Source organism: Notothenia coriiceps, unplaced genomic scaffold, assembly GCF_000735185.1.
Source record: "Notothenia coriiceps isolate Sejong01 unplaced genomic scaffold, NC01 NC01_scaffold00000339, whole genome shotgun sequence".
Lineage (NCBI taxonomy): Eukaryota > Metazoa > Chordata > Actinopteri > Perciformes > Nototheniidae > Notothenia > Notothenia coriiceps.
Genome location: NW_011333040.1, coordinates 560,334 through 584,107, shown reverse-complemented (window position 1 = coordinate 584,107; position 23,774 = coordinate 560,334). Strand labels below are relative to the sequence as shown.

At 42.4% G+C, this 23,774-nt stretch overlaps 2 protein-coding genes across 2 annotated transcripts; one reads left to right on the top strand and one right to left on the bottom strand.

Moving 5' to 3' along the window:
- On the top strand, nt 1–9,739 carry hyls1 (HYLS1 centriolar and ciliogenesis associated). Its single transcript, XM_010767157.1, has 12 exons — nt 1–139; nt 1,038–1,175; nt 1,390–1,497; nt 2,612–2,685; nt 3,107–3,324; nt 3,726–3,781; nt 7,292–7,458; nt 7,561–7,606; nt 7,693–7,747; nt 7,935–8,016; nt 8,541–8,567; nt 9,505–9,739. Exons 2-12 carry the CDS (start codon nt 1,076–1,078, stop codon nt 9,634–9,636), a joined length of 1,065 nt encoding a protein of 354 aa, XP_010765459.1. The 5' UTR covers nt 1–139; nt 1,038–1,075; the 3' UTR covers nt 9,637–9,739.
- On the bottom strand, nt 9,153–19,173 carry mrpl4 (mitochondrial ribosomal protein L4). The gene is made up of 6 exons (XM_010776170.1): nt 18,987–19,173; nt 17,980–18,061; nt 17,458–17,629; nt 17,131–17,182; nt 16,904–17,026; nt 9,153–9,933 (listed from the first exon to the last, which is right to left on the bottom strand). The coding sequence occupies exons 1-6, from the start codon at nt 19,032–19,034 to the stop codon at nt 9,757–9,759; spliced, it is 654 nt and encodes a 217-aa protein (XP_010774472.1). The 5' UTR covers nt 19,035–19,173; the 3' UTR covers nt 9,153–9,756.
- Between the last annotated feature and the right edge of the window lie 4,601 nt (nt 19,174–23,774).

The window sequence follows — 23,774 nt, the reverse complement described above, 5'->3', positions numbered from 1 at the left end:
GTTTTTAAAGTTAACGGCTGTTGTTGTCTTGGAGCTGCGGTCCGACCTGTAAACAATAGCACGAAACTAACTACTAATACACTTTCCAGGGATGTTATCGTGATGAATGAACTATAGCAGCAAACCGACTCCAGTGCAGGTGAGAAACATACCTTTCAAACGTGTTTTACTTCTTAAAATGTGTTAATATTTAGTGTATTAATGAATGCTAACTGTTAGCCTAGCTAGCTACCGGTCCGGAAGAAATACAAACAAATCCTCTTTAGAAACACTGTCACTTAAGGGTTGTCTTCATTATTAACAACACAATTACAGCTATAAAACAAAAATGTACGGTTACGTAAAATGCTTTCTTCTACTGGGAAATTCGGCTTTCAGAATAGTCACAACTTATGTTATTGTTTTGAAATAGCAGCTGATAAAGTGTAGAGTATCGGACGCGATGCATCGCTCTAAAAACGCTCGAGTTTCACCGCGGCTGTCAGCTGTGTTTACTCGCATCATTCAAACAAGACGAGATGGCTAGTGGGCTACAACTACAACAAAATGAACATATTTTACTGTGATTTAATTGTAATACACGTTTCAAAATGATGCCGAAGTAACAACATACTGATACCGTTTAGTGAAAACCATGAATTAATGCTTTCACAGACAAGACGACAGGCAAAAAACCTTTTAAAATGCGTGTTATTTCCCCTTTTAGATGTAATGGAGTAGAAGTATAAAGTAGCATAACATGGACATACTCAAGTACAGTAATAGTATCTCAAAATTGACCTTAAGTAATTGTCCTTAGTTACTTCCCATCTCTGCAACTTACTGTATTAACTTGAGATAGAAGCTGATCAAGTGTTAAACACACTATATTATTAGTTACTATTCATTTGGATTAGCGAGAAATACAATTTAGTTACAGTACTATTCATTTACCTCGTGATTGATTGAGCTCTTGAAGAATGGCAAAGCACGTTCATTCTTCTTTCAATTCTTCAAATCTCATTTACATTGTTTGAATATTGTTTTTACATTTTTAGATTTGGTGCTTCCTCCTTGACTTGAAACGAATCACACCATGGACCACCTGGATTTCTCAGAAGAAGAAATTCAACAACAGCTGGCGGCCCTGGGATACAAAAACATACCGAAACACAGACTGCGTGAATTCAAGCGAGGTTAGACTCTGAAACATACATGAAGCGTATTTAATAATGTTGTATCGAATGTTTTGAATGTAGAATATTGGTCAATAAACCATTGTCTGATTAACATGAACACTTGTCTTCATCTAAACAAAAGATATAGGACATTGGAGGAAAAAGTTTGACATTGTTGATGTCCATGTTTTAACTGGTTTAAAGGGTTCCATTCTTCTTTGTGTCATGTCAGATCTTGATGAACTAGTCCGACATGGAGAATGGAAGACTCTGGCCCCCTCCCCTCAGATGAACCCCTCCACTTCACAGCCGAGTCCTCCTGCCTTCACCAAAGAGAAAGGTCAGAGCTCTTATCTCTCAAAGGTCTTCTGCTTCCCTCCACCTCACTGCACCCCCCTTCCGTTTAACAACCATGGGGCAGAGTCCTGCATCGGGTCGGGTACCCGACGGGTGACCCGCAAAAAAAGTGATTCGCAGGTGGTAATTTTTCAAACGCTTTTTTCTGGGTTTGGTTCTGGGTAAAACAAAGATGATGCGGGTCGCATAGTAAATATATTAAAATAATAATAATTTAGTTTAATGTTTAAATCCTCAGACCTCTCCCCCGCGGGACCGCGCATAATCATAACCTCTGCAGCGAATCAATCTGCTGCTGAGCGCGCCACATTTGAAATGGCTGAGGTGAAGCTCTCTACAGAGAATACAGCATTTTCAAAAACACTTCCTCAAGAGCGAAATCCAATGTCCAGGGAGGCTTTTGGTGTCACACTAGATGGAGAAAATAACCAACATCCCACGCTTTTTGAGACAAATGTGCAACTGCTTGTGTTAATAATTGCACGTTTTCACTGCTTATATATATACGGGTTCGGGTCGGGTTGCGGATCTTTTGCCGTCGGGTTGGGTTGTGGAACTAATTGGCAATATGTGGGGGCGCGGGTTCGGTATTGCACGTCGCGGGTGCGGGGCCGGAGCGGGTCTTGAAAATCAGACCCGTGCAGGACTCTGCCATGGGGCCTAGAGCCTTCAGCCGCTCTGCACCCCGCCTCTGGAACTCTCTCCCACCTGACATCCGCAACACTGACTCTCTCCCCATTTTCAAATCACGCCTCAAAACACATCTCTTCACACTCGCATATCCACCCTGATCATTATCCATCACACATTCTCTATTTGATTTTGTATACTGCATTGTCTTGTTTATGTCTCTTATGCTGGTGTTATGTATTGTGTATCTTGTTTTTTATGTGTTTGTACGGCGACCTAGAGAGCCTTGAAAGGCGCCTATATAAAATAAATGAATTATTATTATTGTCTCACTGTGGGATTATAATCACAACATCTGTACTTTTACAAACCTGCTCTCTAAACAAACAAAAATGGCAGCAATCAAGTCTAAAATCTTAAGGTTTGCCACAAAACAATGAATGTCAATGATTTGATTGTCTTCACAGTCAGTAATTGCCACTTTAAAGACTCCAGGGAAGGGTTTTTCTTACATCCTGGACAAGCAGAACATGACAGACAGGTGAGTGTTTTCAATACTCTCTTTTATATTCTGTAATATTCCCATTGTGTGGGTAATATGTATGTCCATATATATAAGTGGGTGTACAGGTTTGTATGTATAAATATCTACATATATGTATCCTGTATATTTGTATACTTCGGGACGGTGAGAAACAGCAACCCTGTCTGTTTCTCACCGTCTGTATGATTTTAAAAATAAGAATAGAGTATATCCTAACGTGATGTGAGTACTATGAATACTATGATATTATATATCATGGGAGGGTTTGTTTTATTTTTTTGACAAAATCAAAATGGAGACAAGAGTAACATTTAGATGTGTCTGTCTGTGTCTGTCTGTCTGTCTGTCTGTCTGTCTGTCTGTCTGTAGTAGAGGTAATCACATGTGATAAATAAATGTCTGTGTATATTTCCCCCAGGTTCTGACCACCTGTGAGAACAGAGACCCCCGACAGGGCTGCAGTGATTCTTACGCTCAGCACTCGGTGTCTCTGAACCCCCGGCGGCCCGCAGGAGCTCCGGGTCGGCTGCAGGAGGAGGAGGATCCTGACGAGACCCTCCACCCCCCCCTCACTGACAGCCTCTCCTCCACCCCCGACTCCCACCGGGGACACTTCATCAAGAGAAAAGTCCTCAGGTCATTTGGGTTAATATGTGTTTTTTTATTTAACAGTTTTCAGACATTATTTAGTTATTTCCAAATTGATTCTGTTTGTCATTACATCTATAAAAAAAAATAGAGATCAATGAAATATGTAATTTTTGTAAGGACTGGAAAGAAGAATCAACTACCGGTAATGTCATAAAAGTCTAAGCAACATCTGACCATGTTCAAATATAAATTGCACAAGGAAACTGCGACTCTTTGCCTTATTTTAATACTTTTTAATTACTTGCTGTATTTACTTTTTTAAACATTTTTTTAATTAATTGTATACCATGACTTTTTAATTGTATATTTTAATATATAATGACATTTTAGTGACATATTTTATGAATTTGAATCATATGTTTAATGTATTTTTTTCCCACCTCTAGGAAACATAAAGGACAATCGCTCGTCTGCGATGAATCGATCTACAGTGAAGACTCAGGTAACACAGACTTCAATCAAAATGTTATTTGCTATCTATTTTGATTAAAATCTACTGGATATCTATTCATGTTTGAATCACAAAGTAAGATATTTCACCAAAAGAAATCTTTATTTTCCCACAAGAAGGAATTATTGAATGCAGGTAACATGAAAACAAATAAAACTATCAGAAATACTTTTTATTTCTCCCTAACTAGTGAAATACACAGTATACATTTACAACAGAGGGAAGGTGCCAATACAAGTAAAATATAAAGTAAGTAGGCTAACATATTAAGATCACAGTGTTTTAAATGCAAAAAGGGACAAACCCATGATACAAACATTTATAAAAGCATATGAAAAGTGAACAAACAACAACAGAAAGTAGTTAAAGTACAAACTGCAACACAAACTATTTAAGGTGTCGTGAGTAAATACTACATCCTGGGTCATCTTCAATCCAATGGACTCAAATAAAAGGAACACACCCTAAAGACGCCGGGTGTAATCCCTTCAGCCACCAGCAGTGGGAGCTGTTGAGGGAGAAGAAGCTTAATCCTCTTAGCTCCTCTGCTAAGCCTCCACACACCAACTCGCCTCACCAGGAGGGAAACATGTACAAGATGTACGGCACTCAGTGGGAAGAAGAGAGCAGCGACGACAAGAACTCTCTCAACTCCTCGTTTTGGTCCGATGGAGAGCGAGAGGAAGACGAGGAGGAGAAAGTGGAACGAGTGATCGACAAGGAAGACTTCCAACCTGCTGGAAAACACTCCCACCAGGAGGGAGAGATTGAGAGAGTGAAGAACGAGGAAGACTTCCAACCTGCTGGAGAACACTCCCACCAGGAGGGAGAGATTGAGAGAGTGAAGAACGAGGAAGACTTCCAACCTGTTGGTGAGGAAGAGGACACGATTAACAGAGTGCCAAGCGGCAAGGAAGTGTCCAAATCTATCAGGCATGCAGACGACTCTTACCAGGATTCCTCAGAGAAGAAGGAGGAAGTGGAAAAGCGTGAGGAAGACTCTGATTGTGTTGGGATTAAGCAAGGAGGTGTCGAGAAGGAGTCCAAACTTGTTGGCGATGCAGATGATTCAGAGGAGGAGATGAGCGAGGAAGACTACGACAGTGTTGGCGACGCTGAGGACTCTTATCAAGAATCCTCAGAGAAGGATGAGGAAGTACGAAAGGAACAGTGTGAGGAAGACTCTGATAGTGTTGGGATTGAGCGAGGGGTTGTCGAGAAAGAGTCCAAACTTGTTGGCGATACAGATGATTCTCTCCAGGAGAATTCAGAGGAGGAGGAGAGTGAGCGAGGAAGACTACGAAAGTGTCGGCGACGCTGAGGACTCTAACCAAGAATCCTCAGAGGAGAAGGAGGAGGTACAGATAGAGCGGGTGATTGACAAGCAAGAGTCTCAATCTGTCAGGCGCCCAGAGGAGTCTTACCAGGAATCCTCCGAGTGGGAAGATGAAGACTCTGAAGTCGTTGCCACTGCAGAGGACCCTCACCAGGAGGAAGAGGATACATTTAAGCGAGTGATCGTAAGGGAAGGGTCCGAACGTGTTGTCGACGCAGAGGAATCTTTCCAGGATTTTTTTGAGAAGGGAGAAAAGTTAGACATGAGTGAGGAAGACTCTGAAACCTGTGGCGATGCAGTCGAATCTCACCGGGAGAAAGAAGGGAAGATCAAGCCACCGATTTGCAAGAAAGTGTCCAAAGCTGTCGTGGATGCAGAGGACTCTTTCCACGAGACTTCAGACGAGGAAGACTCTGACACCTTTAGCGATGTTGAGAACTCCTACCATGAGACTTCAGAGGAGGAAGAAGACCAGATAAACCAAAGGATCGGGAAGAAGGACTCCAGACCTGTTGGCGATACAGAAGACTCTCACCGTGAAGCGTCGGAGGATGATAAGGTAGAGGTTGCCGATGCTAAGGACTCGCTTCACGTGGCTTCGGAGAGGAAAAAGCCAGGACTGAACAAACAAGGCAATGTCCATCGGGAGAGTTTTTATGGTGGAAGTGATGATGATGATAGAAAGTTGTTCTTCTGATAGTCCAGCTCCAAGTCTCATGACCTCTGATTACGGCACCTACAGACCGGAGGATCAGGAGGGAGGAGAGTTCAGAGACGACCAAACAATCGCAGAGTTCGATCAGGACAGTCGGGGAGATCTGTCCGAGGTGAGAGGCGAGGAAGAGGACGGCGGGTTTGACATCGAACCCACCAACGAAGAAGACATCGAGACTCATCCACCGAGTGTGTTAGCGGACACCGAGACAGAAGCTAACGTTGGGAATAATGGTGATTTGCACAAAGAAGAGGTAGACGTGAAACTAGACGGAGATGAAACCCAGAAATATGAAGATTATCTACGTGTGGCGATCGACAATGACGTGACAAAATCAGAGGAACAACGTTACAACACTGTAGATGGAGACAGATTGGATGGGAATAACATGAGAAATGATGATGATGTAGAAAAACAAAGTGAAAGGCTAGAAGAGGAAGACCAGGACGTTACGGAAGAGTCGGATGATCTGGAAGAGTCTTCTAGCAACAAAGACATCAAGTTTATCGACTCTAAAGTGGATTTCAGCCGGATGACGTATGACGAGATGTGTGCGGAGTGGGAGGGAAACCTCAGACACACGAGGGGTAAAGGGAAACCTGTTGATACACAGCAATGCAATCTGGCTGTTTATCTGAAACATTGTGAAAATCATTTAGTTTAAATTGAAGTCTGAAGAAAAATCACTCCTGCTGTGATTTTCAAATCGTGAGAGGCTCAATATTTATTTAATGGGGAGGGGATGATTGTCAAAATACAATTTATTTATTTATTTTAAATTATATTTCTGCTACAGTGAAGACACAGCATATTTACCATAATTAAGAAAACATAATATTTTTGCTGCAAATGCAATTGATATTTAAATATCAAACTTTTTGTAGGTACTACACTCTATGACGTACTTTAATTGTATTTATTTATTGAATAGCCAATCATTTCTTTACAAATACTATACAGTGACTTTTTTAATATCAAGTATTAAAATAGGAAACTCTGGGATTATAAATACACCTTAACTTCAAGGGATAAGAATCGACTTGCATTTTCACATCCCTTTTAACTTACAATAACAATGTCTACAAAGATGTGTCCGTCAAATGATATTATCTTTCTTCAAACTAATGTTTCAGGTCTGTTTGATTCAGAAAATGTCACGAGAAAGTTAACAGGCGAGTAACCAGCGCAGGATCAAAAAGGTTGACCAAAACCTCCTGACTAAAATCAAGACGAGTTTAATTATTAATTATGAAGCTCATTATAAGCTCATTTCCCTTTTTAGGATAAGTCATAGAAAAGTTAAAAAGGTACAGTTTCTGTCTCAATATTCCAGGCAGACTCAAGAAAACTACATTTGTTTCGTCCCCTTGGAGATGTAATGGTTAGAGGACATACAAAACAAAGCCGGTGAATCCTGCTGATGATATTCAAATGTTCCGTTTGTTTTCAGACGCAGCGAGCTTCCTGGAGGAGCGTCTGGCCGATCTGCGGTTATCACCGTCGGCTCAGAGAGACTTTGAGACGGAGAACGAAGACGTCAGCGGTCAGAGCGAAACTCAGAGCTCAGGCACAGAGGAAGGCTCTCTGAGTGCCTTCGAATCCTACGTCAGAGGCATGGTGGGTAATGTAGTCTCCCAGAATGGCATGGCAAAAAAGGCCTGTTATAAACGTCTTATTTTGTCCCTAAATGTGACTTTATTGTGGTTTGTTTTTGCACAGACTCGGGCTAAAAGTGACGGTGACCTCAGACCCAAATCCAAATCCTGTAAGCCGACAGAAACACAATGTCCCAATTCATATTTATGTTTTAATGACTGTTTTTATAATCGATCATATGTTGGGATGTTTCAGTCATCAGACCAGTGATGAGTCAGCAAACTATAAAGAAGACGGACCCGGTAGCCAAGTGAGTTTTACACATGATAAAATACATATATCCGTTTGGAAATGACAATATCGGTCAGAATATTCTCAATTTACTTTGTTTATGGATTACACGAGATATTTAACACATCCACGAGATACTAAGGCATGTTCTGTGGCTGTTGGACTCATGTTGGTCTCATAGTTGACTCACTGACTCTCCTCTGCAGGTACTTCCAGTATAAGCAGCTCTGGGAAATGTTTAAGCTTCCAGGAGAGAGCGACAGGAGAGCCATCCGCATGGAGATAAAGGTATGAAAAATATCTCCTAGGTTACCAAATATTTACTTTCAGTGTCCTTTAACAAATACATACTTTTCCAAACTAAAACATTTCCTTTCTCATTTTCTTGGTCAAGTTTTTACATGTTGTTTTATTTGTTAGAACTGTTGGCTGTCTAGTAATTGTTACACAAGGAGCCACAGTGCAGTTTATTAATAATATCTTTATAGTACCAATTCCACTTGTACTTGATTATTTCCATTGTATGTAACTTAATCCTTGTTCTACTTGTTCTATTACTTCTCAGGTTTAAAAAATGATATCCCTCTCCAGTGTAGGTTCATTTACTGAAGGACAACGTGTTCCCACAGTTGAACTAAATACACTTTGAAAAACCCTCTCTAGATGGAGATGGCATTGCTGACTTTGTAGAGATAAGAGGTTCTCACAGGACAAAGCTACACACATATGATGTAGAATTTGATGCACGGCTGTAGATTGATATGCTAAAAACACTTGTTTATTCACGAAGCTTTCCCATGTTGTGCTTTCAGGAGCAACTTGCATACCAACCTCCAGCGGTGAGTATTTCCTCAAACATTCTCTATAAAGCTGCTCTAGGAAAACAAAGTTGATCCAAAATGAGTTGTGAAAGGCTGGCCTGTAGTCTCTGACTGCTATATGGTCTAGGTCAGGGGTCAACTCAAATACACAGTCGGCCAAAATAAAAAAAATGGGTACTAATCGAGGGCCGGACTGGTTCAATGTTTATTGCAAAACGTATTCAAGTGAACTTATTGCACATATTAAACCTGGAACTAACAAAGCTTAAATGATTGCCTATAAAAACAACTTCAAACATTAAATAATCAGTTGCATTCATTTCTTATGGCTCTATCTGCAGCTTTTCCAGAGACATTTCTTATGATTACATTTTCCCACAGGCCAACAACAGCTTCAACAAAACTATTTCCCTCAAAGAGAAACCAAACATGCCCTGTTGTCGTGAGAGAGAAAGTGCAGAAGGAAACATCCATTAAACTCAGTGTGCTGCTCTGTGATGCTAGTTCAGATACTTGGCATCTCATCTTGGGTGCAAGGTCATCAATGTTTGGGCTCAGGCTCTGAGCTGAGGAGACCCTCAGGATGGAGTGAAGGTGTGCGTGCAATATACCGGAGGGCCAGATCTAATAGGAATTAGAAAATTATCCTGTGGGCCTGATTTGGCCCCCGGGCCTTGAGTTTGACACGTGTGATGTAGGACATTTGTTGTTGAATGTTGCTCTTTGGCAATGAAAACATTTCAAATGTAGCCCACTGCATGTAACTACAGCAATACGTGTTATATACTGTGATCATATTTGCCCAAAAACCTATTGTGGGATCAGCTGTATCGAACACACCAAATATAAATATATCAGTTTAGCTCAATTGTCTTCCATGGACTGGAACATTTCAGAATGGATCCCCATGAATGTCAAACTAAACGTAGTGTTGTTGTTGTTGTTGTTGTTGCAGCCTAAACCTCAGAGGGTTTTTGTTCCAAACTCCTACGTGGTGCCGACGGAGAAGAAGCGCTCGGCCCTGCGATGGGAGATCAGAAACGATTTAGCCAACGGGCTTCTTCCTCACAGATTCAGCTACAGATGATGCTTTTTAAATACTTTTAATACAACCTTTTTTTTTATTACAATGGGCATTATTTATTGTTTTTGTGTGACATAATAAACACATGAAGAAAACATGAATAGTATCTGTTGATGTGGGGTCTCATGGGAGGTCAGAGTACGGCAGGGAGAACGGGTACAGGGGCGTGAAGCGCCCGTCGTGCCAGAGCAGCTTCTCCTCCAGGAACCTGACGGTGTTCAGAGTCAGGACGAGAGCTTCGTGTTTCAGCATGCTGTGCACGTTCAGACCTGAGGAACACAGAACACCTGCTGGTTTAGTTTATTTGTTTACAGCAGGTGTCCAAACTACGGCCCGGGGACCAAATGCGGCCCGGGGACCATTTTGAATCGGCCCTCAGCCAATTCTAAAAGTATAATGGAATATGGAAATGAAACTTGTCTTATATTGTACTTCTTAAATATAAACGTAAACATATATTACACAGTAGTATTCATGTGTTAATAAGAGCCCACTTTTCAAATTAATTCAGTTAAAGTTGGAAACATTTTCTAACAAATCTTAGTTGATAAGAAAAAAGCCCAATAACTTATTTCCATAACAAGCTAGAAATAAACCCTTCCTGTTTCCCCTTATTATAATCACGCTTCTGTTTTAAGGGATGAGCTGCCAACACTCACAAGTATAATTTTTATTTGACTACTAGTAGATACTTTGTACATATAAAAACACTAATCATGCAGTACTTCACTAACCCTAAAGTAAATGCTCATACATGTGTTGGTTAGTTTCTTTAAAATATTGAAGTACATTTTGCTGATAATGCAGGACCTTTAATCTTAAGTATTTTAAGAACATCATCAACATCTGTACTTTCATACCTTGTTCCTTCTACAGAAGTGTAACGGCCCGTCTACACTACAGGCATCAAAAAATCTTGAAGCTGGGCGTTTCTGAGGCTTGGCGATTTCTCGTGACCAACAACCAATCAGGAATCTCCCGCCCGCCCCCGGCATACAAAGCAAAAAAAAGCCCGCTTCTTCAACGAAGTAAACTGGATACATACAGGACTGGGACACTTGCCACGGCAATGATTAATTTATCCTCCATTTTATGACATATGGAAAATAGTCAAGACCTGCGGTATCAGCATACACGTGGTTTGATTGGCTAGCGCTTGTACTGGCGGGAATTGCATAAACGGGATTTGATTGGCTGATGCCAAGCATCGAGCCTCAAAAGTTGAACATTGTTCAACTCAAAAGTTGAACATTGTTCTATCTATCGGCATCAAAAGTTGAACATTGTTCAACTTTTGATGCCGATAGATGCTCGTGATGCTTGCAAAGCCATGCCATGCTCCCCACAATGCAGTTCGGCGAAGATTAAAAATCTTCTACGTCACCCCATTCAAGTGAATGGGCGAAGCGTTGAAAGCATTTTTCGATGCCTGTAGTGTAGACGGGCCGTAAGTCAATGACTTCATGCCAAATTAACACACATCTTAAAAGGTCCGATGTCATTTCTACTGATCATAATTCCANCACACACACACACACACACACACACACACACACACACAGGCTTCTCTTCACTCTCTGGGCTTAACAGTTTGAGTACCACAGTCTTATTAGAGCTGCCATGAGTTAGAGATGGAGACGAGGGGGAATATTCTAGGCTTATTTTCAGGATGTTATACCTTCGTAGGCTAAAAATAAAAAAAGAATAGAAATGAAAAACATTAGCTATCCTTGTTTAACATGTTCATTGAGATGAAACACTGGAATTGTGATACAGGATACTACTCTATGAATATCTACATTTGTATATAAAATCCATACATGTTAAGAAATCATCTCACCTGGTTAAAAACATTTCCCAAATTGAAAAACAATTCCTTATACACAATGGAATAGTGAGTAAAGAAAGCATAACTACTTCTGAAAAGTGTGTGTGTGTGTGTGCGTGCGTGCATGCGCGTGTGCGTGCGTGTTTGTGTGTGTACCTGTTTGTGTGTCCAGAATGATTGCTGGATCCAATTATCCGTCTCAGAACGAAAAAGAATGAAATGAAGAATGAATATTTAAATGAGAGTTGGTCCATCCGATAAAACTAATCTGCATGGCCACCCAAAGGCCTACTGCCCATTAAGCGTGTGTGTGTGTGTGTGTGTGTGTGTGTGTGTGTGTGTGTGTGTGTGTGTGTATGCACCTTCCTCTAGAAATATGATGCATTGCATCTGGAACCTGCTCTGGTGTTGCCATGGTGACGCCCGTCACGCTGGCAGGCCCCTTTGCACACTTAACCAACCACACACACACACACACACACACACACACACACACACACACACACACACACACACACACACACACACACACACACACACACACACACACACACACACACACCTATACACACAGGGGTAATGAGAGACGGAGAGACTGGCAGCATGCCAGGACAATCTACACACACACCCCTTCCCCCCATGCACTAGAACATTCTGAACACACTCACACACACACATTCACATACGCACTTCCTTCGGGCCGCTTGGTCTGGCAGGGGGGTTGTGGCAGAGTGTGTGCGTGTGTTTGTTGGAGAAGGACAGAGAGAATGTCCCAAGAGCAAATAAGTTAAATTCCCTTGAATGTAAAAGAGTGATGTAAAAAAGATAACCATAATTCCATCACCTCTTTATCAGCCTGTTAAGATTGAGAGTTATTGTCGATGTCATTACACGTAATTGACCTCTTAGCAACAGAAATAGACAGAAGGACAGTGGCGTAAGACTAAAGGAGAGTCAGAGGTTGATTAGTCTTATAATGGCTACATGTCAGATGTAAGTGAGTGTGTGGAGCGTTTAATGTGAGGAAATCCTTTACTGTCAGGCTGAGCTCTCAGTCATTTGTGTCAGCTTCTCTCTGCCTGTTACCCTCCTCTCCTCCTGCGTCTTCCACTGTTTCCCATCACATCATTCTCCTCTTTGTCATTCACACACAGCGCTTCAGAGACACACACACTCTCTCTCCACAAGAGGTCTGCTGGACTGTCCGGCATTCACAAAAGGCCAGCAGCGCGTCTGTCCAGCCTCTTTCACATCAAGGACTTTGCCGTACTTAGTTCCCAGTACTTAGTCCCCCGGAACTGTCATAGTAAATCGCGTTCACACCGGAATAAGTCCCTGAGGGAGGATTACGCAAATGAAGCCACTGACGTCACTTCTTCTTCTGCTTTGGGTTTACTGGCAGGCCGCAAACAACTTCACGGCGTATACTGCCTCCCGAAGTCCCGGGTAGATCGCCAGAAGCGCTGACACCTCCTCATCTCCACTGCTCCCACATTTTATTTTGTGTTGCCATAAGTTAGTCTCTCTCCGTTGGTGCGCTGGGCTAATGCTAATGCTAATAATGCTAATGCGAGCAAATCAAATGGCGGCTTCACAAAACCTTTCTGAGTTTTAGGGGCGTGGTTTGCTATTCGCCTGCCAATCAGAAATTGGAACCTTTTCCTCACCAGGAAAGTACCACCTCTCTAGCAGGGACTGAAAAGGGGTGAAAAGATTCCCGAGAACTAAGTTCTAGTTCCAGATCTTTTTGGTGTGAACGCAAAATCCCAGGAACTATCGGAACTATTCCTGGGAAAAGTACTCCGGTGTGAAAGTGCCCATTGTATCATGGTCCTGCAGAGACACCATACTGTGCTTTACGTTATGAAGTCTGGCACACCGGCTACTCCTCACTTTTAAAATATCCATCCTCGATGAATTACATTATTTGCATCTCAAAATATATATTTTATACTTCTTTCATATAGGCCAAATTTGACCTTTCCTTATCTTTGAAAGATAAACTAGAAGTTAAACAGAACACCTACAATTCAAATTAAAGAAAGGGGGGAAATTACAGCAATTAGCAAATTGCAAGAAAGCACCCAAGTGCTGAACGCTTCAAACACGACTTTGTTTTGAGTTTAGCAGCTAAAATTATTAGTTTATATGAAAAGTAAACTCAGAAAAGTAGCAAAATTGAAAGGAAGACCTACATCAGAGTAGCTGTTCTGTAGATCTGTATTGTCAATCACTTGATTATTACTTTTAAATATTTAATTTTATTTAAACAAGACTCAGAGTTAAGCCATGCTATAAGCTCTGTGATGCGTTGAGTACAATGCTTACAACAGCGAACGAGCTAACATTGACAAAGCTAATATCGTCATGCTAAAACGCTAACAATGAAAAAAGCTAATATCATCATGCTAACATGCTTACAATTAAAATGCTAATACCATGCTAACATCCTGGTAAGATTTAATGATGTGTTCCATATTAGGTTAGGTTAATCGGTGTGTGAACATACAGTACATTACATTTGCTAACCAGCATTAAACATATATCTATCACTGACTGTCATTAGCTCTAATGTTATTTGATCATTGACCAAAATCCCAAATGTTGACCTTTTAACGTTTTAAGACTTCATCGCTCACATGAAAAGTAAAAATGTTAAGTAGCTAGTGCTGACTAAACATAGATGGAATTAATCATACTTTTTACCATGGAGTTTCTTTGCTCATGATAAATCAGATGATAGCAGGACTGAACCTCTTCTGATGTAGCTCCGCTGTGACGTGACTTCACTTCAGGATTTAATCTGAACTACTTTCAACCGGACTTCCTTATTTACTCTGCAAGGCAGCAGTTTGGTCTCCAGCTTTCCGAGTGATACGCCAACTCTATGTGCAAAATGCTTCATCTATTCTAAGATAAACGTGACAGTTTTGAGGCACACCTTTTTGTTTCCAGAGAAAAGAGTGATTGCATGTAGTGTGAATAATTGAGTCACTTTTTACAGCCAGCTATGAGCTGTAGCGCTGCCGAGATCCAGCTCATATCTCCAAAGAAGCCAGATTATCAGTGAATTTAAAGAGAATGACAGCATTTTCAGTCTCTCCCTATTCATTTCTTTCCAAAGTAACAACAAACTCAATGTGGTGTTGTGTGTTTCTCTGATTTCAATGATACTGTGGAGCCAGAGATGCTGAGAATGAATGCTTGTGATAAGAGCCCCATCTGCTTCTGCAGTTTCATCAAACTGCAGAAGCCCCCTTTGGCTTGATCATTTTCCGGGTCAGGTTGATCTGCTCATGCAAGTAAAGCAAGACACCTGCGCCATGTTCGGAGGACTTTTAGATGAATTGACTAATACGGGCAGCAATGGTTTGCATTGCACGCCAATTCCAATGGCATATCTTATTTGTAAAAGGTCCAAATGAAAAAAGTCCCTTTGTATCAATAGTGAGTTGAATCAAGTCAAGCAAAAGCATGTATTGGAAATGAAGTAAACATGTAATAAGTAAGAAGTATCCCTGACCCTGAGAGGGATCATATGGTCCACTGTTTGTAGGACTGTCCTTGATAATATAAACGTTTTTTTTTTACCTCATCTCTCCATCCCTCCCCCTATATCTACCTCCACGCCCCCACAGATACATGCACTTCACTGAATGAACCATAAAAGGGTGTCCGGCCTGTCTTTGCCACTTTCATGGACTGGCGTTACAGTTTTAGTATGTGACTTTATGTGTGTGATATGTGTTTTTGTGATTGAATGTGTAACACTGTGTGTGTGTGTGTGTGTGTGTGTGTGTGTGTGTGTGTGTGTGTGTGTGTGTATCAACGCATGTATGTTTGTCTTTCAGCCCCAGTGTCACCTTTCTATGTGAAAATGTAAAATACGTCCCCCACAGATGAATGACGATATGACCGGCCAATCACTGCATCCTGTGACCGACCGATCTGCATGAGTTCCTGTGGTAATAGAAGAGCAAGGCCAGCATTGGATCAGTGATATGAATATAAATGAAGGTGGATTTAAATAAAGGGGGTACATTTGAATATGTTATACGCTCACCCAGCACACTTATCAGGACTATCTGAATATTTAAGACCTTGTGATGGATCACAGGGACAGAAATGGGAAGATTACATTATAGTACCTGTTTGTGTTTCAGAAAAACATGTATGTGTTATGTGCTCGTTGGACAAAGTCTGCTAGGGTAAATGAAAGTCATCTATGTGTAAGAAAAAGGAATCCAAAGGAAAACAGTTGATGGATTAGGTTGATATTAGTCGTGTTGTGTATGAATGCACTGAGAGCTGAACGAGATGATGAACGTCCAGGTAATTGGTCGAGGCCAGCTATCAATTTAGACACAACAAATCAATTTTCAAGTTGTTACCTTATCAGAGAAAGAGGCAACGAGGAGAAGAAGAAAAAGAGACATGTAAAAGACAGAGCTGCATAGATTTTATATGCAGTCAACTGAAGTGGCAAATACATTATTTTAACACTTAAAAGTTGTACTTTATGATATCTAAAACAAAATGGAATAATGATGTTTATTTCAGTCAACAAGCAATCACTGACCCATCCAAACTTGAAACTCTAGGTTCTTTACTGGGGTATTAGTGGTTTTAATTGATGATGACAATGTATTACTTTGAGCAAATGCAAATTAACGACGGATGAATTTCATTTGACAAGCTCAAAGGAAACACTGATGAAGAAAGAGAAATAAATAGAGAAGAAGATTTAGAGACAGACAGCTCATGAGTTGATGTTTGTGTGTTCCCAGTGGCTGCTATTGTGTGATTGTGAGGAAGGAGGGGTGAGGCAGGGAGAATATAATGAGGTTGGAGAGGGAGAACATGAGAGATGAAGGGGATTTGGTTGATAAGTGTGGACTGGATGGGGGAGGCAGTTTGAAAGAGTTTGATGAATGATTTGGATCACACTCAAAAGAACAGTGAACAAAGGTCCTCTCCTGCTGATGTTCAGGTGTATATCAGTATGTAGTGTCTCTACTTTAAAGAGTCCTCTCCTGCTGATGTTCAGGTGTATATCAGTATGTAGTGTCTCTACTTTAAAGAGTCCTCTCCTGCTGATGTTCAGGTGTATATCAGTATGTAGTGTCTCTCCTGGGACATGTCTCCATGCTCTAATGTTCAAAAAGCTCTTTATTGTTCTCATACTGCCTGTGCTGCAGCACCTCTTTTCACCCTCTGTCTGAAACCAGAGCCCAGTCTGCTCTGATTGGTTAGCTGGCCGGCTCTGTTGTGATTAGTCAACCTCTTAGAGATGTCCCGCCCCTAAGCCTATCACGTACAATGTGTTGGAGCGCTAGCCAATAGGAGCACGAGTGTTACATAGTGATGTCACTTAAACATGTATATGTATGACATATTAAAGCAGATGAATTCATCACAGGATATTAAAAAGAGCCATAATCAGTCACCTCCTCTCCATAATGGCGACCGGATGCTTCCATGTCGAGCTCTTCCACCTCCCTTCTGGTTCCACGGCTTCTTTCCTCCCCCTCTGACCTCCCCCCTCACCTTAGTGTGTGCGTGGCTCTGAGGGAACAGAACAGCTGTTAGTGAGAGGCCCTGTGGGAGGTCTGTTCTGCTATGAATCACATTCAAAATGAACATTCAAAACAAGTGAATCTGTGACTTACCACTCTTTTAAAGTTTCTCTGCCATGTTTCAACCTGATGGAGAATATCGAGCCTGAGGAGAGAAACAAACTCAATTTCTGTCAAATAATGAATATCTGTGGAGGGCAGATGCACAGTAATAACTAAATGTATATGTGTAATGATAAAGGACTGTGATAATACACCGTTTAATTAAAACAAAGCGTACAGAGGTTTTTTCATTTGACGCAATAACAGGAAACTAATGATGACACATTCTGACAGGGAACTAAGGGAAGGAACTGAACTTTCCCTCCTGAGGAAACGTTGGATTTCAAAGCCTTTAAAGTAATACTAAGTGAGTTCTACCTGGGATGCGCGGCGAAGACGTCGGGGTGGAGCTCAGTGAGACCCAGCGGCTCGGCGTCTAGACGCTCCAGGGTCTCCACCCACGTCTGCAGGGGCCTCAGGTGAGCAGGGACCACAGCATCACACCTGCTGAGGAGAGGGAGGGCTGAGTCTGAGGGGGGGGGGCCGCGCCCTGCAGGAGGAAACAACACCGTCAGAGAAACACCTCTTCAACAGAAAGTAGAAAGAAAGTGAGGTCAAAGAAAATAATTTTTTCTAAAAAGTTAGCGATGATTGAGAGTCAGAGCTAAACATTTCAGATGTGTGTATCTCACTCTGCACTGTCACTTTAATTCATGTATCTTTGCTTTTAAATGAGTGTTTTTAAATGCCATTTCAAAACATGTTCCTTAATGCTCTTGATGTCTTTCATTTTTGTAAAGCACTTTGAATTGCCTTGTGTTGAAAGGTGCTGTATAAATAAACTTGTCTTGCCTATAAATATTCTTAGTAGTTCGTTTTATTCACAGAAGTTTGACTTACTTAACCTGGCAGGATCCACCAGGTTGGTGGGCAGCAGCAGGTTGGGAGGCAGAGCGCTCTCACTGGAGAACGACGAGGCGAACTGAGGAGCAGAAAACTCAGTTAGTGACTTTAAATAACACACATATGTAAAAGGCTGATCTGTTAACATTTAGCAGGTAATGTAACCTTCCTATATTGCACATGTTACACAACAAAGGTAAGACCTCGTGTCAGTCAGCACTTAAATCTGAATAAGTATTTAAGACACCAATATATTTGATAAAGTTTGACATAATATTTAATTAACGATAAAAATTGAACATTTAATAAGCTGATGCCATATTTAATAAATGCCTTTATAAATAACCTGAATATAAATAAATCAAGTGGTTAGTTTACAAAGAAATCTGCAAAAATGTTGTTAAGTGATAGATCAGAATCAGAATCAAGTGTTTGGCCAGGTACCTTTACACAAACAAGGAATGTGTTTGTTTATGGTGGTGCAAAAATAAATATATACTAAGAACATAACTTGTAAGAGAAGGTAAAAAAAACGATATAATATATAACGTTTTTTTTAACAAGCTTAGGACAATGAACATATGACAATATATTACAAAATACAGCAGAAGTGTAAAGTAACTTAGTACATTTACTCAAGTACTGTACTTAATTTATATTTCTTGCTACTTTGTATTTCTACTCCACTACAGTTCAGAGGCAAATGGTGTACTTTTTCTCCACTACATTCATAGATCTGAGTACTTCTACTTGTACTCAAGTACAAGATCTGAGTACTTCTCTGGTACGGTGTATTATGTTTCTAAGTGAAGGGCTGTGCAGATGACAGCAATAGTAGTTATACTGTTGTTGAGCTCGGTTAAAATAATTATTTTCTGAAGGACAAAATAAAAGCAATAATATAAAAGCTGATTGCATGTGCTTGGAAGGCAGTGTAGGTGCATCAGATGTACACAGAATGGATGTAAACTGTCTCAGTGTTGCAGGTTAAATGTTAAGCTCACCCTTTTAGCGGCTCCTCTTCCACAAAACACCACCGAGCACCGAAACATGTCCGCTCTGTTGTTCACTGTCACATAAACACACCTTATTTACTCTTAAAGCATTTTAAATACACATTAGATAAACAGAATCCGGCTGTTCGCAGCATGAAAGGTCGTGGTGCTTTCCGTGAGTGTGTTGGCGCTTATTGATGACGTAGCTCCATGTAGCGCGGGCATAGTTGCGACACGTAGCGGCTGGAGGGGGAAGTTATATTTTGTATTGATTCAAGAACGTATATGAACATCATTTATTTTGCTGAGTCGGGAGAAGTACTCAGATCTTGTACTTGAGTACAAGTATTAGTACTCCGATCTTGTACTTGAGTAAAAGTAGAAGTACTCAGGTCTTGTACTTGAGTAAAAGTACTCAGGTCTTGTACTTGAGTAAAAATAGAAGTACTCCGATCTTGTACTTGAGTAAAAGTAGACGTACTCAGGTCTTGTACTTGAGTAAAAGTACTCAGGTCTTGTACTTGAGTAAAAGTAGAAGTACTCACATCTTGTACTTGAGTAAAAGTAGAAATACTCAGGTCTTGTAGTAAAAGTAGAAATACTCAGATCTTGTACTTGAGTCAAAGTATAAGTACTCAGATAGTAGGAATACTGTGTTACAGTAAAAGTCCTGCATTCAAGATGTTCCTCAAGTAAAAGTAGAAAAGTATTCTCATCAAAATATAGTTAAAGTAGCCACAGCAAAAGTATTCGTTGTGCAGATTGGTCCATTTCAGAATAATATATATGATTTGTTTTATAATGATTGATCATGAAAGTGTTTTCAAAGCTGGTAAAGGAGCAGCTAGCTTGAATGACTTTGTATACTGCAGGGTAGCTTGTGGATTTACTCCAGGTGGAACTAAAGTCTGATTTAACACTTGATTATGTTTCATATCATTCATCCACATCTGTAAAGTAACTAAAGGACTTCCAGATTGAAATAAAATATTATAAAAATATTACCAGGCTTAAGATTTTTGGATAATACATTTGCTCAAAACACAAGTTATTCGAGCTCGAAGACAATATTTAAATGTTATTATGAGGCCTTCAACAGGCTCACCATTTTGTTTCTGTTTTGGTTTATCTTCCTGCATATGATAAACTCATACTCAAATATATTTTAATTTCACTGTAAATTGAGTTTGTCCTTTGAAGAGTCTCTTCCTCAATCATCTCTCTTTATAATATACAGTTTATATAAAGCTTTGTAAGGCAAGGCAAGTTTATTAATATATAGCACCTTTCAACACAAGCCAATTCAATGTGCTATACAAAAATGAAAAGACATCAAGAATTAGTGCAGCGGAAACACATTATAAAATGGCATTTAAAAAGCAAAGATAATAAAATAACAGGTATAAAATACATGAATACAAGCTCCAGTGCAGTGTGAGATATGAATAGTTATATAGCCTGGATTTAAAAGTGAGTGAGACCTGTAAAGACACCATTATCCAGTCGACTGAAGATAAAAGCATGGACAAGTTTTTCCAAATGTTGCCTTTCTGCGCACCATGTTTCCCGGGTCCCTAAGGAGCATGGGAAAAAACATAAGTGCATTATGTCCAGGGGGGGGGGATCAGATACCTACTGACCCACAGCCCGAAGTCAAGGCAAGTAGCAACGCTGTCTTCCATGACAGTGCTTTCAGGGAAGAGAGCTCCAGAGGCTCAAATGGTTCTGTGACCAGAGCCTCGCGCACCAACGGCAGGTCCCATTGTGGGGAGGAGGCGTGCACTACTGGGCGCCGCCTCCTGACCCCCTGCAAAAACCGCAACATAAGCGGCTGACTGAAGGCTTACGTGCCTCCAAATCCCTCGTGGCAGGACGAAATGGCTGCTGCATACACTTTAACTGTGGAATGAGCCAGCCCCCTGTCCACCAGTAACTGTAAATATGAAAGAATAGAGCCCAACGTACACGATAGAGGCTCTAGACTCCTTTCTTCACACCATCGCTGGAATCCCGCCCAATTTGGCCTGTAACAGGCTGTGGTGGATCCTGCTCCTGCTGCCTGGATAGTCTGAATGACGTTGTCAGATAGCCCCACCTTTCTCAGTCTGTCCCTCTCAGGAGCCAAGCCTGGAGAGGTTGGCCCAGAGTGGGTAACGCCCCTATTGCACCTGCTTCCTGAGACAGCGCCCCACAGGCCTGAGGAATCGTCCAAGGCTGGCCCACCATCATCTGTGTCACCTCCACGTACCACGGTACATGCATGACTTGGTGTCTCTCGTCCCTTCTGTTGATTAGTGAGCGACGACGTCAATGCTGAGTATCACCGAGGGAGAGCTAGAGACACCTGATATTTTGTACAGGTCTAATTATTACAAGTGTCTCCATATGTCTTAGTAAATGTAGTGAGTTGCCAAAGATGAGTGTCACTTCCTCCTTGTACACCAACTTTCTACCCGGAAAAGGAGCATCGTTACCTCGTCTTCTGCTATAGTCCGGACGAATTTTTATATAAATGAGGAGAAATCTAATAATATACGTAATACCTCCGATAAGGTCATTGTGGGTGATGTTGTCAATACAAAACAACAAAAAAATTTTTTTACTTGAAAAGAAATTGTTTTATTTATACCGAAATTGAACAAGACCGACGGCTATATGGTCACTGTGGTCTTTCTAGTAAGTTTATTCCTCTTTTGTCTTAAGAATACTCGTGAACCTCCTTCAGTGTGCCAGACGCTCCACATCACTCCCTTGTCCTTCCGGAATTGGCTTTTTGTGCTCCGTCAAAAATGACTTGTCGTACTTCTCGTGGTATAATTAATAAATCTCTATTACCTTTACGGTAAGAGATCAATCAATATATAGTTGGTCGAGGCGGGAGAAATGACCTGGGGATACCCATGATGAGAATAGTACTGATACGCACGTAAGTGGTGACTCAACGTATTTGCATCAGGCGCGGTTAGCCCTCTCCGGTGGACTTACAATGTCATATACCCACCGATGCGGAAGGGCAGGACAGTAGGATGTAGAAAAGTAGCTCGTCGTTGTTGACTTTCGGATTTGCATTTCTTTCTATCTATCTTCTTTCACTGTCTTATACCGAGGGGTTGAGCAACTTGTAAGCCGGAACGGGATTGTACGGGACCGAATAACGCCCGCGACTAGGCGGTGGTTCACACAAACCCCCTGTGACTGGTTGGGCCACCTCCCGTCGTTTGTAAAGAGCAGGACGTCTCACGGAACAACACGCGAGTCGCCGAGGTCTGCGGTTGTAGCGACTTGTGAAAGGTAGGCGTAAATTCAGAGCGACTGCTCCCGTCCTGGTCCTCCTCGAGCCTCCACTAGTCTACCTCCTGGTCACTCCCACCGGGTCCTGCACGGACAAACACAAGCCGGTAAGCTGCCCCGGCCCGCCGGGGCAACCCAGCTCCTCCCTCTTCATAAGAGCAAACAGCCCGCGAAGACTCGGCCGCAGGTGCTCCCAAGGGTGGCGCGTCTAACCAGGCAGTCCTAAGGGCGACCACTAACCGGTACCGACGCCTCGCACACCCAGAGGGGAGGCTATGGTGAGTCTGTCTTTCGGGGCGGAAGGAGCAGAGTCCTTCTGGTCCGCTAATAAGCCTGGCGACGTAGTTCGTCTAACTTATTAAAGACTAAGGTTACCAGGCATCCCGGCGACGCGACGGCACACTAACGAGGGCCCGTGTCACCCTTAGTGCGGTGCACACCAATCGCTGAGTGCGCGCGAGAGGTTTTTCCGCCGTCTCCTAGAGAAGCCGGGGCATAGGTGCCTTTCCGGGAAGCCTATCTGTTGAAGCCCAGTGGTCGCGAAAGTCGGCGATATCTCCTCCTTTCTCGCGTCGAGTCGGCATGACGAACCGGCGACCGAAGAGGAGTCGCCCCACTCGCAACTTCAGTGCCACTCCTCCTCTCTCTCCCGTCCATGTCTCGCGGGTGCCGAGGGCTACGGAGAGGACGAGGGAGCCGACCAAGATGCCCCGCCCAAATCAAGGCCGGGGGCGCCCCGGCCGGGCCTCGCTAGAGGCTGCCCGAGAACGGGTCGAAGCCGTCAAAAGGTCTGATGCAGTCCCCCCGCTGGCACTATCGAAACTGGTAGTACGTCTGAAAACAAGAGTAACGCCGACGAAGTGAAACACCCAACGGTGAAGCCTAATAATGTATGTGCAGCCGGACGTCTCCACCAAATAGCCGGAAGCAAACTAAGGGTTCTCCGGAGCCGTGTCGTTGGAGGATCTGATCGTTCGTTACTACAACCAGGATGTCGTGAGTTTGGTGAATTATGTCCCCGTTTGTACACGACCCACTCTCGCGTTTGGCGGTGTCACCTATGTAGGTGTCCGTCCCGCCTCAGGCGAGGCAGCGGAACAACTGGCGGTTGTCTCTTGGACACCAACACCCGAAGTGACACAACAGAGATTCCCGGAGACGTGTAGTCTCCCTGCCCTCTTGCCCCCCCGGCTGGAGTACAGTTCTCCGCCCCGGACGGTCTGTCCACCTCCGAAGTGTGGCCTGCACCACTTCCGTCCAGACCTGAGTCAAGACCTCTCTGTCTCCGCCTGGAACAAGCGGTTAGCCGTGTTGCGGTGACGCGGGACACCAAGAGGACCCGGCCAACCCTGTTAGGTGGAACCCCCACCCTGCGTAAAACCGTGTGCTCCGGTACCGGTTCTCTCGACGAAATGCGAAAGGTGGCGACGTGGAATAGAGGGGGGGAGGACCCTCTCCCACTCCGCCATTGTAGACAGTCGCGGTAGGATCACCGGGGTCCAACCG

Excerpts from the sequence above, each read along its gene's own strand:
- hyls1 (XM_010767157.1), top strand. The coding sequence starts at position 1,076 with ATGGACCACCTGGATTTCTCAGAAGAAGAAATTCAACAACAGCTGGCG. Across the intron at positions 1,498-2,611 it reads TGCCTTCACCAAAGAGAAAG|TCAGTAATTGCCACTTTAAA; the intron begins GTCAGAGCTCTT and ends TTGTCTTCACAG. Across the intron at positions 8,017-8,540 it reads CCATCCGCATGGAGATAAAG|GAGCAACTTGCATACCAACC; the intron begins GTATGAAAAATA and ends TTGTGCTTTCAG.
- mrpl4 (XM_010776170.1), bottom strand. The coding sequence starts at position 19,034 with ATGTTTCGGTGCTCGGTGGTGTTTTGTGGAAGAGGAGCCGCTAAAAGG. Across the intron at positions 18,062-18,986 it reads GAAGAGGAGCCGCTAAAAGG|TTCGCCTCGTCGTTCTCCAG; the intron begins GTGAGCTTAACA and ends TCTGCTCCTCAG. Across the intron at positions 9,934-16,903 it reads CATTATGGAGAGGAGGTGAC|ACTAAACCAGCAGGTGTTCT; the intron begins TGATTATGGCTC and ends GTAAACAAATAA.